The sequence below is a fragment of the Mus caroli genome, unplaced genomic scaffold, assembly GCF_978045245.1.
Source record: "Mus caroli unplaced genomic scaffold, Mus_caroli_1 scaffold_8, whole genome shotgun sequence".
Lineage (NCBI taxonomy): Eukaryota > Metazoa > Chordata > Mammalia > Rodentia > Muridae > Mus > Mus caroli.
The window spans coordinates 35,562,839-35,581,066 of record NW_028227263.1 but is presented as its reverse complement, the minus strand read 5'-3'; the positions used below and the strand labels follow the sequence as shown (position 1 = coordinate 35,581,066).

Sequence of the window (18,228 nt, the reverse complement as noted above, 5' to 3'; positions counted from 1 at the left end):
TGCCTGCCTCTGCCTCCCAAGTGCTGGGATTAAAGGCGTGCACCACCACGCCCTGCTCTATCCTGGACAACTTAATACTTAATTAGACCCTGTCTCAAACAAGACAGGGGAGGAAGATAGGGGTATAGTTCTGTAGTAAAGGACTAGTCTAGCATGTGTGCACAAGAAGAGGCTCTGAGTTCAGTTCTTAATACAGCAAAATACACAAATACTATGGATGCATTAATTTCTTGCAGCTGTAGTAGCACACTAGCACAAACTTAGTGACCATAAATGGATTAACTTCTGAATCCAAAGTCCTACTGTTATATTTCTATTTTTCCCCCCATATCCTTCGGCTTGATGGTTACCTTTTATCTTCAAAGATGACAATGACCACTTGATAGTCTTACCTAGTTATATCATTTTGACACCAATCTCCTGTCTCTCATCTTCATCTTGTAAATCGTGTCATCACACTGCGCCTACCTAAGGTGGCAGCTTCTCAAGAAGTGACCTTGAGCAGGACTTTTAAAAATGAACATTATCAGGGCAGTAAGACTTTTTCAAGAAGAATTAGGGAAGAACTTGTCCCTTCCTGAACTTCATTCTCTCACAACAATATAATAATGACCCATTTTCACATTTCATAAGAAAATAAGATTGATATGATATCACACAGAGTGTGGACTGAACTATATTCAGTTATGAGAGACTGTACCCTGGACTGGTGAAACAAGAAAACCCAGTTTACCTTCTCAGGGGGAGTTAGCCAGACATATTCTGCACAGCACAGTTGAGCAATTAAGGAATTACATATTGTGATATTCTAATGGGTAAAATTTTCTATACCCCCCAAAAATGTAGTAAAAACCAAACAAACAAAACTAACCTTTTCATAACGAGTTCCCTATTTCTAGTATTAAGTGTTTACATTGTATATAACTAGTAATCTCGGATTTTAAGGCATTACGCTGCTGTGTATTCCCAAGAAGCAATGTTTGTTGCTGTGTTCATAGCTTCACTTACTTAGAAAGCAAATGCTATAGCTATGACAAGAAGCCTGCTTGACCCAAAATAGTTTCTTAGTCTGCTGTTATCTATTTCCATCTAATACATCACAGTAACAACAAAGCTGATGGAATGGTAAATACTCCGGTGATAACTTCTACTGAACTTACTACACTCACACATACACATCCTGCCAATTGCCCAAATACTAAAGCAAGCTTAAAATTACTTCCTGATCTCAATTTTCTTGGAGAGTCAAGTTTTAAAACTCAGTGCCTAGAGGATTAAATGGATTTGTTCTTTATTTTAAATGAATAACAACAAAGCCTTTATTCCAGGATTCTCCACTGAATAGTGAACACATGTTATATTCAACAGAATACTATGTCTCAGATATCAAAAGGGTAAATTAAGGAACAAAGATTATCCTTTTTCAAATTATACTTTATTATGTGTATGGAGTGTGCATATACATGCCATGATGTACGTGTGGAGGTTAGAGCAAACCTTGTAGAGCTGGTTCTCTCCTTCCACCTTTATGTGGGTTTGGGTGTAGACAGCAGGCAGCAAGCACGCACAAAAAGCATGTTCACCTGTACCATCCCACAACCCCCAAAGCCCATACCTTGAAGAAGTATACATTCTAGAAAGCCGTGATCTCTTTCCTGGTCAATTCATGGGGGGCGGGGGGGATTTATCATTTAATTGACCAATATTTATTAAGTGCCTACTTTTTCTACATGATAGATTATAAAAAAGACTTATTAGACTTCTGAGATATTATACAAAATGCTAAATTTTTGAGATGGAGATAAATATAATGCAGACTCTTGCAAGTTCACAGTTCAGTAAGGATGGAAAAAACAAACCAAACTATAGACATATACAATATATAAGATAGCACAGAAAAGGGCGATTTAACCTCCTGTCTGTCATTTGAAGCTGCATGTTTGCATGTTGAGCAGGCATATTTTATAGAAAAACTAATCTCGGAGGTGCTAAAAGAGACAACTGACAGTTTACTCAAGAGAACTTTGTAACACAGAAGATCAACTCAACTTAATTATAGCTATCTTGCCACAGGTCACTGATGTTCAATAAAAGACAACTAAACAGATTTATTTAATAGTAGCATTCAAATGACATCAGACATAAGGGGAGGGGCCTGGGAGATAGCTCAGTCAGTAAAAGCTCTGAGATCATAGAACCCCAGCACTCAGTAAAAGCCAGACCTGGCCACACACTTTTGCAGCTTTGGCTCTGTTGTGGAACGGTGGTGAAGACACAGGTAGACCTCCAGAACACACTGGCCAGCCAGACTCAAACCCAGTCTGTGACCTCTGTTTACTGAAAGATCCTGTCTCAGGTGAGAAGGTAGTGAAAAACACTCAGCATTAACCTCTGGTCACTACATACACAAGCATGCATGTGTACACTGCCCTTCCCCCAACACACACACACACACACACACACACACACTCAGGTGAGAGAGAGACAGAGAGCACCAAGCATGATGGTGAATACACAAGCATGCATGTGTACACTGCCCTTCCCCCAACACACACACACACACACACACACACACACACACACACACACACACACTCAGGTGAGAGAGAGACAGAGAGCACCAAGCATGATGGTGAATGTTTGTAATCGCAATATCAGGAAGCTAAGGCAGGAGGACAGCAAATTAGGGCCAACATGGGCTATGTACAAAGATAACTGTCTCAAAAACTAAAGTTAATAGAGAAGACAGTTTTACATCAGGATGCTTTTGATCTTTCATCAAGCTATACTACAGAGCCTTCTCTCCAACCCATGAACCAAATTAAAAATCATCCCTATGTGCCAGGTTCATGGCAGTTACCAGGGATATGAAGTTGAACAAACCATAGCCCCTCCCATACCTATTTTTAGCCTTAGGGGAAGATAAAGTTTTTTGGGGGGAGAATCACAATAACAATTGGTATAGTAATAGCAGTTCATAAGCATATACTTTTAGGAGCTAGAAAAGTAGAAGCTGTAAGAACAAGAATGTTATTAAGAAACTAATAGCATTTTTAAATTTCCAGATAAAGAACATTTAGGTCAGTTCTTTAAAAGAACTGTTTTACAAATACCAAAGACTATCAGTGCCCATTTGATCCTTGTTGACTAGTGTGCTTTGCTTTCTGGGCTCACACATAAAAACATATGTAATTGCTGTATCATATAGCCCAACGCAGCTGTCTAGATTTTTATCTTAACTAATTTTTTAATGTTTCTGTAATTAGTATGTTTTTAGCCCAAAGTATTATAGACATAGACATCTTGCTGTGTTAAAACAAGATGTTTTCTTGGAGGGCTGTGAGGAGAGGCTGTGGGAGTTGTTAACAAACTTAAGACTTGAATGATAGTTTCTGAAAGCATGACTTTAAATTTAAAATAATTATACTGTTTAGTTCATGGGGTGGGCACAGGGATGCATGTATACAGGAAAGCCATGGCATACAGTTGAGGTATGAAGACAATGGATAAAAGCATCTGTCCGTTAATCCCACCATGTAGGATGCCAGCACTGACAGAAGGTTGCAGGTTCAGCAGCAGGAGCCTTTGACAATTGTACCATGGTCCTGGCCTCAAGCATTTGCATTTTGAGAATTATATCTTTGATGCATACAGTTCTATCTTCTCCATTTACTGACTTGAGATTCTGTTAAAACCACAGGTAATTTAAAATAAGGGAAGCACATATTATGCTTTTTTTGTAATATTTAGATAAGAACTGTTAATGCTTAGATGTTTGTAAATAGATGACATTTGCATTCATTTATAAATTAGAATATTTCTAAAAGGGGTGACTCCTTTCTTTTTCTTCTTACTATTATTCCTTATTGAAAAATTTCAAATTAATAAATTAAATCTCTATAAATCCTGTGAATAATGTGAATTCATGAATCTTAAACCGCACAAAGACCCAACAAAGGAAGAGAACTTCAGACCAATTTCCTTTATGAATGTCGATGCAAAAATACTCAATAAAATTCTCAAAAACTGAATCCAAGAACACATCAAAACAATCATTATGACCAAGTATACTTTATCCCAGGAATGCAGGGATGGTTCAATATATGGAAATCTATCAATGTAATCCATTATATAAACAAACTCAAAGAAAAAAAAACCCACACAATCATCTCATTAGATGCTGAGAAAGCATTTGACAAAATTCAACACCCATTCATGGTAGAAGTCTTGGAAAGATCAGGAATTCAAGGCCAATACCTCTCCTGGGCATATACTCAGAATATGTTCCAAGTTGTAATAAGGACACATGCTCCACTATGTTCATAGCAGCCCTATTTATAATAGCCAGAAGCTGGAAAGAACCCAGATGTCCCTCAACATGGATACAGAATGGATACAGAAATTATGGTACATTTACACAATGGAGTACTACTCAGCTATTAAAAACAATGAATTTATGAAATTTTTAAGACAAATGGATGGATCTGGAGGATATCATCCTGAGTGAGGTAACCCAATCACAAAAGAACACACATGATAGGCACTCACTGATAAGTAGATATTAGCCCAGAAGCTCAGAATACACAAGATACAATTCACAGACCACATGAAGCTCAAGAAGAAGGAAGACCAAAGTGTGGGTGCTCGGTCCTTCTCAGAAGGGGGAACAAAATACTCACCGGAGCAAATATAGAGACAAAGTGTGGAGCAGAGACTGAAGGAAAGGCCATCCAGAGACTGCCCCACCTGGGGATCCATCCCATATACAGTCACCAAACGCAGAAACTACTGTGGATGCCAAGAAGTGCATGGCGACAGGAGCCTGAGATAGCTGTCTCCTGGTGAGGACACAAGCCCTGCTCAACATCTATGGCTATCTGATGACACTTGGAGGGAGACCAGTCACTTTCTTTACGAGTGTGGCCACTGACAGGCTTCCTATGCTCCAATGATGACCCCAACCCATGAGCATATGAGCAACACTAATTGATCTGTGAGCTAAAAGTACAAGTTGTAGGAGGCGGCATGACGTTAGGAGGGAGATAGAATGGTGGGTTCTGGGGATTCAGGAGAGGGAGTAGAGGGTGGATATGTCTAAGATGCATTGTGTACAGGTTTGAAGTTTTCAAAGGTAACTTGTTTTTAAATGCTGGCTTTTGATTAACTGTAATTAAAATTTCAAAACTCCAATTCTATCAACCTTCAGTTCAAGCAGTTACAAGTTGTTTCTGTAGCTGCTTTACAAAAACCACAGTAATTTTGTATTTACTGAGATACATATGGTTCACGTATTATGAAATGTGTTCCTCCCACTCCCCTTTTTTAAGCAGAGTAATTCCAATTTGTATTTCCAAGCTGGCATTAAACTTGTGGCAATCTTTTTGTCTTAGCTTCTTGAGTGTATTGGGATTACAAAATTCACTGTTTAGAAGTGTACAATTCAGTAGTTTTAGTACCATATACTACTATTCATATATAAACCAAAACAGTTCTGTCATCCAAGAGAAATCTTGGACCTCTTTGTATTCTACACTGGCCTCTGGAAACTACTATTTTAGATTCTGTCTATATGGATTTGCGTATCCTGGACTTTTCATATAAGCAGAATCATACTATATATGGCTTTTGTTTTGTTTTGTTTTGTTTTTTTTTCCAGGCAGGGTTTCTCTGTATAGTCCTGGCTGTCCTGGACTATACACTTTGTAGACCAGGCTGGCCTCGAACTCAGAAATCCACCTGCCTCTGCCTCCCGAGTGCTGGAATTAAAGGTGTGCGCCACCACACCTGGCTATATATGGCTTTTTTGTCTGGCTTCTTTTATAGCATAGTTTCAAAGTACATCCATGATATGCCATGTATCAATACTATGTTCCTTTGTATGCCTCAATAATTTGCCACTGAGTGAATAAAATATAAGGTATATTAATAAATCCACTCATAACAGACATTTGTGTCTACTTATTTCTATTTTGTTTAAGGATGCTACAGATTCACACACTTTTCAAGAAGTTTTCAGTTAAGAATTTGATATATTAATTTATAAAAATCATTACCACAAAAGGTTTCCTCATGACTTTTCTAATCTTAATCTTTCTGCCAACAATGTAGTTGGAGACCTGTTTTTGCCACCAGACTAGACTGCAGTTTAAGAAACCAAATCATAAAGTATGCATTTTTATGTGATGTTTTTCAGTCATCAGAATTATTTTTATGTTAATCTATGTAGGATGTATTCTTTTTCATTGTATACCCCATCATGAGGATAGACCACAGAATTTCATATATGTGCATTATTAATTCCCTACCACCTTTGATGAACACTAATACTGCTTTTAATTTTTTACTAGCATAAAATGGCTATGGATATTTTTATGAATTCACATTATCATTTGCCATGGGTAAATGCCTAGGAATAAACTGAACATTACAAGTGACCCAAACTATAACCGAGGTAAGCTTTTCACAGTCTAACTAGCAAAGAACAACTGTTTCAGTTCCTCTATATATCTTCAAATATGTAGTCACAGTGTTCTGACAAGCTGGAACACCTGATGCACCTCTCTCCATCCTTAATCATATCAAGCAGTAAATACAAAGTGTCCTTCATCTAGCCCCTTTCTTTGATGCAACTTGCTTCCAAATATCCAAACTATGCCATGGGGTGATCAAAATCAAGTCCTTATGGAAGCTTGGTCTATTGTTCTTTCTTTCTGATTCAGATAAGCTACAATAGACATTAAACGGTTTCTTTATATTTCCTTTATCATGTCAGGTGATACAAACTTAAGTCATTTTTTCCAGCCACAGGCTTCTATAAGAAGATATTTTAAAATCCAGGATAAGACATACCTAATTGTTGAAATAAAAGAGCCACACTAGTGCCTGTCACAGGAAGGCTGTCATGCAAAGGTGTCTGGATCAGTTGTCTGTCTCCTGCACCCAAGGAAAATAGCTTCTGCAGAATGAGAGAAACACATATAAAGTCATAAGAGACAAGAAACAGAAACATATAACCTAAAACATACAAGTTATGCTGTGTACAAATCAAAATGATATCAGAAAATTCATTCCATGGAAGTTGAAACCTCAGTAGATAAGAGCAAATATCACTAACAATTATAACTGATCAAAACTATGTTAACTTGTGTTAACAGAACCAGCTGCTTCTGCAATGGAAAGGCATGAGAGGCCAAGGCTACCTTTAAGATTCTGTCTTTAGAAAACCATAGAGGAAGAGGAGAAAAGGAAGAAAAAGAAGAGGAGGAAGAAGAAGGAAAAAAGAAGAGAGGAGGTAATTTAAGACAAAAGAAGTTGAGAAAGAAGAGAGTTAAAATGCTAATTACCCTATAAGTAGCATCTTTTCTTTTTCAAATTTAACGTTTTGCAGGGGCTGGAGAGATGGCTCAGGTAAGAGGACTTGCAACTCTTTCTGAGGATCTGAGCCTAGTTCCTAGCATCCATGTCAGGAGGCTTGCAACCATTTTGAACTCTAACAGTAAGGATCTGCTGCCTCTGAATTTCTTGGACAACAGCATCATGCATGGATGCATGCATGCGCACGCGCACACACACTTTACCATTTTGAGAGACTAAAGGACAAGTGGTGTGACTTTTTAGAGTGTGGTCTCTCTTACTCGATATATAAAAAGCAAAATACATGGCCAACTAGATGTCTTTAAGGTCTAAGAAGACAAGCCTTCTGCTCTGGCTGGCACTAGAATTGATAGGAAGGCCTTGCACATGGTGAGCACGTGCTCTCTTTCACCAGGGCTGCATTTCTAGCTCCAGTGCTTTTAAAGATGGTTGACCTAAGAAACAATAAATAAACCATGGTAGCAAAGATTCTTATTTTTCTGCTTCTAAGACAATATTTTTTAAACATCGAGGTACAGACAAAAAGGAATCTATTTTTTAAAAGTTACAATGTTACAAAAAGAGTTTACTCAATTTTGTCTTCTAATTTTGGTCTTTTTTTTTTTTTTACTTAATATAATTGAAGTGTAACTATATACAAAAATAAAAAAGCAGCAGAATCATATTGAAAATTTCTTTCTAAAGAAAGATATGTCCAGTCTCTTGTGAGACTATGCCGGGGCCTGGCAAACACAGGAGTGGATGCTCACAGTCAGCTAGTGGATGGATCACAGGGCCCCCAATGGAGGAGCTGGAGAAAGTACCCACGGAGCTGAAGGGATCCGAAACCCTATGGGTGGAACAACATTATGAACTAACCAGTACCCCGGAGCTCTTGACTCTAGCTGCAGATGTATCAAAAGATGGCCTAGTAAGCCATCACTGGAAAGAGAGGCCCATTGGACATGCAAACTTTATATGCCCCAGTACAGGGGAACACCAGGGCCAAAAAACTGGGAATGGGTGTGTAGGGAAGTTGGGGGGAGGGTATTGGGGACTTTTGGGATAGCATTGGAAATGTAATTGGGGAAAAGATGTAATAAAAAATACTTTAAAAAAAGAAAGATATGTCCAAAAAGTTCAAAAGTAGGTTTGAAGGTACATCAAATATGTCTGCTAATTATGCCACCTAAAGGAGAACTCAGTCTGAAAATCGGGTCCTTTTTTTAAAAAGATTTCTTTTTATTATTTTAATTATGTATATGTGTGTGAGGTGAGTCCATGGACATGAATACAAATGGCTACTAAGGTCAGGTGTCCCTGGAGTTGGGCTTATAGACAGTTGTAAGCTATGTGGTGTAGATGCTAGATGTTCTCTTAGCCACTGAGCCATGTCTCAAGCCCTTGAAATCAGCCTCTTGACTATGAAAAGAATGGAATCTTAGGTGTCTAGAAGGTACATCATAGGGACAAGGTTTACCTAAAATAGGATCCTACCTAAAACAAAAAATATTTGAAGAATTCTTTCTTTTTTGTCATAAATTAAATCACCCAGAATAAATGTGTTCTATTTACCTGAGACCCTCCAGCAGCTGGGACAAGGCAAGCACAAAGATTTGCGATGAGACTTTCCAAGGAGACACTCATGCTGTCCACATACACAGTATAGATCAAACCCAGGCAAGCCTGCAGAGAGTCGTGCATGCGGTCATTTCATGGCAGTGTCAATAAAAATAGATTGTGACATCTCTGCGAGGAAAATTTCTCTTTGAACCACGTCAATTATATTCTACACTGAACATGAAATAAATCTTAAGCAACAAAACAGGTTTATTAAATTTTCCTCTAGGACCAGAACACTCAAATGAACTTCCAAGATAAGTTTATAGAAAGCAGAAAGCCATAATTTGTAAAACAGGTACCTCTGTTTAGATAACCACTACAGCTAATTTGTAAGGCTGAATTGTTTTTCTCCATACTGTTTGCCTGGTTGTTTTTAAACTTATTTTAGGAAACTCCATATTTCAAGATAAAAATTAAGAGAAGTTGTTATATGGTTCTTACAAATCTAGACTGTCTGATAGAAACGAACAAAGGACAGCAAACAGGTAAGACAGCAAGATTAACATGCTGAGTGTACAAGACAGTAAGTGATAAAAGAAGATGAAATGCATTCTTTATTTTCTTTATCTTACTTCTCTTTCGGGGTGAGCATGTGAGCATGTGTATACACGGATGCTGGAGAAGGATGCCCACAGTTGTCCTCAGTAGCTTTCTACCTTATGTTTTGAAGACAGGATCTCACTGAATCTGAAAATCATGGATTCAGTCGACTGGCTGGCCTGTGAGCTCTGGGACGCTTGTCTCCCTGTCCTGTTAGCTTTACCCCAGCACTGAAGTTAGTCATGTGCTTGGCTTTTACAGCAGTGCCGAGGAGCCAAGGCCAAACTCTCTTACTGGTGCAGCAAGCTCTTTTCTGACTGATTCTTTCTTGATCCTAACATCTAATCTCAATCTTTTCACTTACTGAAATTGTGTCTAAAAAATTGTAACTGTCATTAATTTGTAGAAATTACATATACTAAATAGTATGTCACAAAACACACTAAAGGAGTCATAATTGTCATTGTAATAATGAGGTTGTTATTTATTCTATAATGTATAATCCTACTTTCTAGTTTTATACTTATATATTAGTACAAATATTTATTCTTCCATACATCTTTATATTTGAAAATTCTGAATATTAAAAAAAGGGGTAAAAAATCTGAAAGAAACAAGTGGTATCTCACTATGTAGGCCAGGCTTGCCCAGGACTTACGGTCTTCTTGTCTCTATCTCTTAAATGCTACAATTACTAGCCTGGGTCATCAGGCCTGGCAATAAAAAGTATTTTAAAGACATCATCAGAATTATCTAAAATCTCACTTAATCATATTTAGTGTAATTTAACACCAAAAATTCAGTAAACATATTCATAGTTGTTACACTGAGACTTTTTGAAGGTTTTGAAGCTAATCAAATTATTTTTTATGGTTTACAATTTTTATTTAATTAACATGAAATTTATTTTTAAACAAACATTATACTCTTAGAAGTGTGAATAATCATGGTAACTTATTTAGGAATTTCTTTCATCCAACACAAATCTGCTTCTTCATGTCATACATTTTATTTTATCTTATTGGTGAATCACTAATTCAATCTAACAATGTTTTCAATTAAAAAAATCTCTAGTCATCTTAGTTTATTTAAAATAGATTTATCAATATCATAAATTGATAAGATGATTATGAACTCTTTACCCTAAAGATTTCTGGATAGTCTAATCTGGATACCAACACCAGGCTTTTGGGGGCAAATACTTCTGCGGGTTGAATTAAACCAGATACTTCTTCACCTTCAATCTCTTCCTTCTTCGTTCCCTGGAAAAGGAGAAATTACAACCAATGTACAAAGTTTCCTAGGTTCATAGTTCACACAAGATAGTCAAACCGCACACCTTACAGATAACTTAGAAGAATCCAAATTAATTACAAATAGTAGGCAAGAAATGACAAAGTAAGGAGTATTTGTTTCATGTGTTTTCAAAGCTCTATAGACTACAGGTATGAACACCAACTTTGAGTGTTTCATTTCTCAGGAATCAAGGTTATGAAGACATGTTTAAGTTAGTCTTAAGTACTAACCCAAACAATTAAAAATATCACTTATTCAAGTACAAAATCAGTCTTCAAAAAATAGGGAAAAGTTTATTCTAGAAATAAGGTAATTATTTTCATTTCTGTTTTTCTACTGGACCCAATCTTTCTCTCGTGGGGATTCTAAGGCCTGCAGAAAGCTCAGAGCTCTCTTAGTAAAATGTCAAGTGCTTCTGCACATTTAGAACAATGGCAGTTGTTTTAAAAAGAGAACATTTTTGTACAAGAAGTAAAGTTTTGTAATTAGTATATTGAAAATGTATGCTTATAAATGGCTAAAATGTATATTTAAAGCAGGTTGAAATATAATCTGCTTTATACCACAATAAACCACAATTTTAAAAAAAAACAAAGTTTCCCATTCATTCATGAGGTTATATAGAAATATTTTAATTTTCTTGGCAGCACAGTAAATTATCACTTTTCAATGTAAAAACAAACAAACAAACAAACAAACAAACCACACACAAAAAAACAAAGTTTAAGAAACTCTAAGTTTCAACAACTATTAGTCAATAAACCTGTGACATATTATTTGGAGTGCTAAGGGTTAAGAGCACTGGCTGGTCTTCCAAAGGACCCCAGTTAGATTCTCAGCATCCACATGGTGGCTTACAACTGTCTATAACTCTAGTTCCAGGGAATTCGAAGCCCTCTTCTGGTCTTGTGGTATTGCGCACAGGTGGTACATAAATATAAATGTAGTCAAAATGCTCACATACATAAAACAAAACATAAATACTTGGATGATGGTGAAAGCAAGACCGAGTTCCATGAAGGCCTTATACATAAATTGTGAGCACAAGGTTGGGAGGCAAAGCATGAGGTGGGGTGGTGCTGCCTGGTGCCCACCCCAAGAACCACATACTGCCATTGGTATGTGCATTTTCACACCCAAACTCATGGTGGCAAGTCCCATTTCTGGCATCCATATCACAGCTAACGAGGTCCCAGGGGAGACTGTGAACTTGGGTAGAAGTCACCAAGCCTGAACTTCGGAATCTGGTTGTACTAAGACTCTCGCAGTAGCACACACGTATATTGCCAGTGCCACGACCCAAGCACAGAGGGAGACATGATGCAGTGCTTCTGCTGCAGGGGCACTCCAGCTAACCATCACTAGCATGCAGTAGTATGGGGACAGGAACACCTATACATGAGCCACGTGTCCATCGAGGTGGGCAAGATGACAAGTGCCAGTGGCTTCTGTCAAGCTGTCCAGGGCTTCAAGATGAAGTTCTCCCTGACTCAGGTCATGCCAGCAGAAGCCGTACTTTCACAGTCAAGAAGCCCAACTACTTTTCTAGATGGAGAGAACTTCCAAATAAACTCCACCAAAGAGTAAAATTAATCTTTTAAAAAATCTTTTTAGTCCACAAATAAGTCTGTGCACTTACTATTTGGCAAGACTCTAACATTCATAAAGTTTTAAGAAGGGAGTGGAGAGAACAAATTAATGAAACACTGAGATTTGTCAGTAGATAGTCTGAGAATATAGGTTATTTCCTCTAATAGAACCCCCTTCCTCTCCTTTTCCAGTATCTATATTCCAGCTTAAACTCACTTCCTCCTAAAATCTTCCTTTCCTGACCTTTACTCTCTTGCTTCCCAGTATGGTTTACCAAAACTTTAGGCTTGTAACTTCACACTCTCCTAAAATGTCATGAAATGCCAGTTGCCTACTTGACATCTCAAAAATAGTCAAAATGTAAGATTTAATCTTTCTGCCTAAGGTCTATTCTCTTATAGCAAGGCTAATAGCAACCCTATTGGTGTGGCAAATCTCAAATTCTCATTCTTTTATCATGTATAGCTAATATCCACCTATCAGAATATCCTGACCTCCAAATTTTCCTACTGCTACCACAGAAGAGTGAGCCTATATCTACTCTGGATTGTTAATATAGCCAGCTTTCATTCCCTTTATTCTTTTGAAGTTTTACTCTTCCTTGCTGCTCTCAGACACACTAGGAATGGGACCATCTACTGGGACCTGCTTATTGTTTCTTTACCTGGAATACTTCCTACAGAGAAGCTGATGTCTGTGCTCCTGGATCTCCTGCCCTTTCTGCTCTGACCCACTGCTGACCACTCTACTGGGAACTGCAGAATCTACACTCCCTTGTCCTTTGCCTGCCTGCCTGCCTGCCTGCCTGCCTGCCTGCCTGCCTTCCTTCCTTCCTTCCTTCCTTCCTTCCTTCCTTCCTTTCTTTTCTTTCCTTTCTTTCTTTCCTTTCTTTCTTTCCTTTCTTCCTTCCTTCCTTCCTTTCTTTCTTTCTTTCTTTCTTTCTTTCTTTCTTTCTTTCTTTCTTTCTCTTTCTTTCTTTCTTTCTTTCTTTCTTTCTTTCTTTCTTTCTTTCTTTCTTTCTTTCTTTCTTTCTTTCTTTCTTTTTCTTTCTCTTTCTCCATGCCAGCATCATCTAACTCATTAACAGTTTTAGTAATCTTAGGCTTTTCTTTCTTCTTTTCTTTTCTTTCCTTTCCTTTTCTGTTTCTCCCACTGGATTAAGTGAAGGCCAGGACTTCTGTTTGTTCAGTGATTAGTGAGCCCATGAAGTAAGCGCTCGGCAGGTCAGCCTTATGACCTGGTGGGCTACCTGCCATCTGCTCAGTCTATAAATGCAGGAATCAATTTCTTCTTCTTTTTTTTAAAAGATTATTTATTTTATGTAAGTACACTGTAGCTGTCTTCAGACACCCCAGAAGATGGTATCCACGTGGTTTCTGGGATTTGAACTCTGGACCTTCAGAAGAGCAGTCAGTGCTCTTAATCACTGAGCCATCTTGCCAGCCCAGGAATCAATTTCTTAAAATGTTTTTCTGGGTATTTAACCGAGAGGTTTTCCCTCACACTGAGGCCCGGAACTCTATTTTTACTTTCCTTTAGAGCTCATTTGGTTTCTAGTATAGTGCATGTAACTGAAAATGAATTGTCTGAGGAATGTACACATCTAAATGTATAGAAAAGGTCCAGAGGATCTTGAAAAAGAAAGATTTTAATTTGTGCACAAATCAAAATGAGTCTGGTTGGTTTCTGGAATGTCTAAAAATAATAGGAAAGTTATGATTATTAATTTACCAAAATTTCCACACCTAATGAATCATGGTCTTCATGGATTACTAAAGATTTAAAATGGCAAAAATGATTGAAATTCCTGGAACAGATAAAGCCATCCACATTTTTATGAGAGTGTGATAATTGCCCTAGAGTATTATTGAAAGACAACTTGAGTAAGCAGATAGCTATTTCAAATAAATGACCACTACACTATTTTAACCAGAACACAAAACAGAATGTGTAGCCATTATACAAAGCTCTCAACTAATTTTTTTTTTTTTCTAGACAGGGATTTCTCTGTATAGCCCTGGCTGTCCTGGAACTCACTTTGTAGACCAGGCTGGCCTCCAACTCAGAAATCCACCTGCCTCTGCCTCCCAAGTGCTGGGATTAAAGGCGTGCACCACCACGCCCGGCTCCACTAATTATTAAGAAGAAAGAAAAGGGACAGTAAATGTAAATCAGTATTAAATAATCATGTTTTACATTTCTACACTGATTTTTCTTTTTTTCTTATTAGATATTTTCTTCATTTACATTTCAAATGCTATCCCCTTTCCTAGTTTCCTCTCTGAAATTCCCCTAGACCCTCCCCCAACCCTGCTACCCTACCCACCCACTCCTGCTTCCTGGCCCTGGCATTCCCCTGTACTAGGGCGTATAATCTTCGCAAGACCAAGGGCCTTTCCTCCCAGTGATGGCCCACTAGGCCATCCTCTGCTACATATGCAGCTAGAGACACGAGCTCTGGGAGTACTGGTTAGTTCATATTGTTGTTCCACCTATAGGGTTGCAGATCCCTTTAGCTCCTTGGGTACTTTCTCTAGCTCCTCCATTGGGGGCCCTGTGTTCCATCCAATAGATGTGAGCATCCACTTCTGTATTTGCCAGGCACTGGCATAGCCTCACAAGAGAGAGCTATATCACGGTCCTGTCAGCAAAATCTTTCTGGCATATGCAATAGTGTCTGGGTTTGGTGGTTGTTTATGGGATGGATCCCCAGGTGTGGCAGTCTCTGGATGGTCTTTCCTTCCATCTCGGCTCTGAACTTTGTCTCTGTAACTCCTTCCATGGGTATTTTGTTCCCCATTCTAAGAAGGAACAAAGTATTCACACTTTGGTCATCCTCCTTCTTGAGTTTCATGTGTTTTACAAATTGTATCTTTGGCATTCTAAGTTTCTGGGATAATATCCACTTATCAGTGAGTGCATATCATGTGTGTTCTTTTGTGATTGGGTTACCTCACTCATGATGATATCCTCCAGATCCATCCATTTGTCTACGAATTTCATAAATTCATTGTTTTTAATAGTGGAGCAGTACTCCATTGTGTACCACATTTTCTGTATCCATTCCAGGACCAGATGGGTTCAGTGCAGAGTTCTATCAGACCTTCAAAGAAGACCTAATTACACTGATTTTTCTTAATAGATGTTGAGTTTTACTTTATAAATCCTAGAATGCTGTTATTCTTAATCCCAGTAGCTACCTTCTAAGAAACAATGCACCAAAGGCTGGTGTTGAATTTTATTAGTGAGCACTTGCACAGCGTGCTCCAGGATGTGCTCAACCCCCAACAACTAAGGTGGTGTGTTTGTCCATGCATCCCCTGGCACACATATGCACATAGTACCCCAGGTTTAAGGGAACAGTCATAATTCCTCTTTGAAGAAAAAAGTATGCAGATAGTTATTTGATAAAGTATTTTTCCTAATGTAAATTTTCAATATTTTTTTCTAGAAATAATTTATCAGGCCATAGAAATAATGCTGCTTATATTTTGTGGCCAAATTATCCATTATGCAATAATTATTTGTGACATTAGTTTTATAAGTTTTGTTCTAAGGCAGGGTTTTACTGAAGCCTAGAATAGCTTGAATCTTCTTATGTAGTCCAAGGTAGCCTAGAGCTCAGGTCAATCTTCTTGCCTCAGATTCCTGAGTGTTAGGATTACAGACATGAACAATAATCATGCCAAGCTTGGTTTGTATATTTAACAAGGACAAATTTTTACAAAGAAGAAGAGGATGATGATGAAGTTGAAGAAGAAAATTAAATGAACTTGAGAGATCTTATGATGTTTTGAAATTTAATATTTAGAAATGCTGTTGCATTATCTATCTCAATATTATAAGCCTTCTAACCTAAAATGATTTTCTATTTTCAGCATGCCTCATTAAGGCTACATGCCTGGTGACCACAGAGTCAAGAAAAGGGAGACTGTGAGTTTCCTTGTAAGTCCTGGGAATTGAACCCTGGTCCTCTGGAAGAGCAGTGAGTGCTCTAAACCATAGAGCCATCTTGTCAGACCCCACCTCATCTTTTATGTATATTGGAATCACTTAGCATACCTTATCTATTAGTAGGTACTTGTGTCCTCTTATTATTACAATAAATAGTAGTATAGGCTAAATTAACATGTTATATAAATGCATATACCCAAATACAAAAATGCTACTGCTCTTCAAACACATCCTAAATGCAATGCCAAAAGGTACTCTAATTTCATATGGTGACTCTAGACAGCAGAGGGGGTCTGGCTTCAGAAAGTTCATCCTGGTGTTCAGGTTGTACACTCCAGCCGCAAGTCTGTTGTATCCTGGTGCTTGGTTTTCATATCATAGTAAATGATATATTCAACATCTATTATGTACATTTCTACTAATACCACATTAACTTAAAATTCTTCCCACATTTCTTTAAACATTCAGTTTTTTAGAAAAGGATAAAAAGAAAGTGCAAGTATAAAAGTTAGTTCTAAATTTCCTTCTGAAACAGACTTTCTTATCCTATCCTATTGACACTGAGTTTCCTTAATAAACAAGGACTTCAGACATTCCAGAAATAGAAATAGTGGAATCTAAATAGTTGCAAAAAAATATTTCTGCCATAAAATTCCCCGAAAAGCTTCCTCATTTTTGGCCAAATGATTGTTTAATCACAATGGCGTGTTCACATGATAAAACCTAGTCCATCCTGGCAATGGTCTGGAAAATCCCAGCTCCATAACAAGTACACGCTGCTACGTCGGGGAACAGCAGTATGCTGCAGTCTAATCTGTGCAACAATAGCATGGCTCCTGATTCTACAGGACTAGCAAGGCATGGAAATCCAATAGGAGAGGTTGCTTATTTACTGAGAAAGCTGCTGTTGCTGTAAATCATTATAACATTAAAATAAAACTAAAAACGTCTTCTTACAAGTCATTACTTTTAGTGTCACCTCTAGAATTTGACAGATGTTACTTAGCTAAGGGTCTTCTAACCAAAAATTTTTAGAAATAATAAATTAAGCCAAGTTAAGAAGGGTGTATATTTACAGCATGATTTCTGGCTTTGCTATGCAGCCTCAAGCAGAGGAAGCAAAGCATAGAGCCCCCCTCCATTTTATTAGGTCCAGTTCCCCCAATATCCTGTTAGAACACACATCTTAAAAAGGCTGTCATAAAACACACTTGCAGACAAAATCTCTGTATATATATCCTATGTCTTTAAAAGGCTAGTGGGTATAATGCTTATTGTTCTTAAATAGAGTGATCTTGTTGCCATCTGTTACGTTAATTCTCCCGTTTCACAAAGGTAAGATCTCTGTAGACAGGATGCTAGGACACTGCACAGCTGTCCAAGCACACCTACATTCCCTCTTCTTTGAACATTCTTCTCCTAGGTGTCTTCAGGGCTCATCCCTTACGTTCTTCAGATCTCTGTTTAAACATGGTTTGTAGTGTTGGTGGTTCACAACCACCCATAATGAAATCTGATGCCCTCTTCTGGTGTGTCTGAAGACAACTATGTAATAATAAATAAATCTTTGGGCCAGAGGGAGCAGGGTTGCCCGGAATGAGCAGAGGTCTGAAATTCAATCCCAACAACCTCATGAAGGCTCACAACCATCCGTACAGCTAGAGTGTGCTCATATACATAAGTAAATAAACTCTAAAATGAAAACCTTTACTATTTGTTACTGTATTTACAGTATTAAGTGAACACACAAGAATGATATGGGAATCAGTTTGATAAAACACTAGTAATATATTAAACATTTTAACACTTTCAAAATGTATACTAAATATGATTTAGAAACCATTTAGACTAAAATATCAATAATAAACTAGT

At 37.7% G+C, this 18,228-nt stretch overlaps 1 protein-coding gene across 7 annotated transcripts in view; it reads right to left on the bottom strand.

Moving 5' to 3' along the window:
- The window catches only part of Sbf2 (SET binding factor 2), a 321,747-nt gene that overhangs the window by 154,362 nt on the left and 149,157 nt on the right, over positions 1-18,228 (bottom strand). For all 7 annotated transcript variants that reach the window (XM_021166296.2, XM_029479590.2, XM_021166298.2 and 4 more), the window contains exons 4-6: positions 10,659-10,778; positions 8,929-9,039; positions 6,850-6,955 (exon numbers count right to left, since the gene is read on the bottom strand). In XM_021166296.2, the coding sequence (XP_021021955.1) occupies positions 6,850-6,955; positions 8,929-9,039; positions 10,659-10,778 (337 nt within the window). The remainder of the gene's footprint in view (positions 1-6,849; positions 6,956-8,928; positions 9,040-10,658; positions 10,779-18,228) is intronic.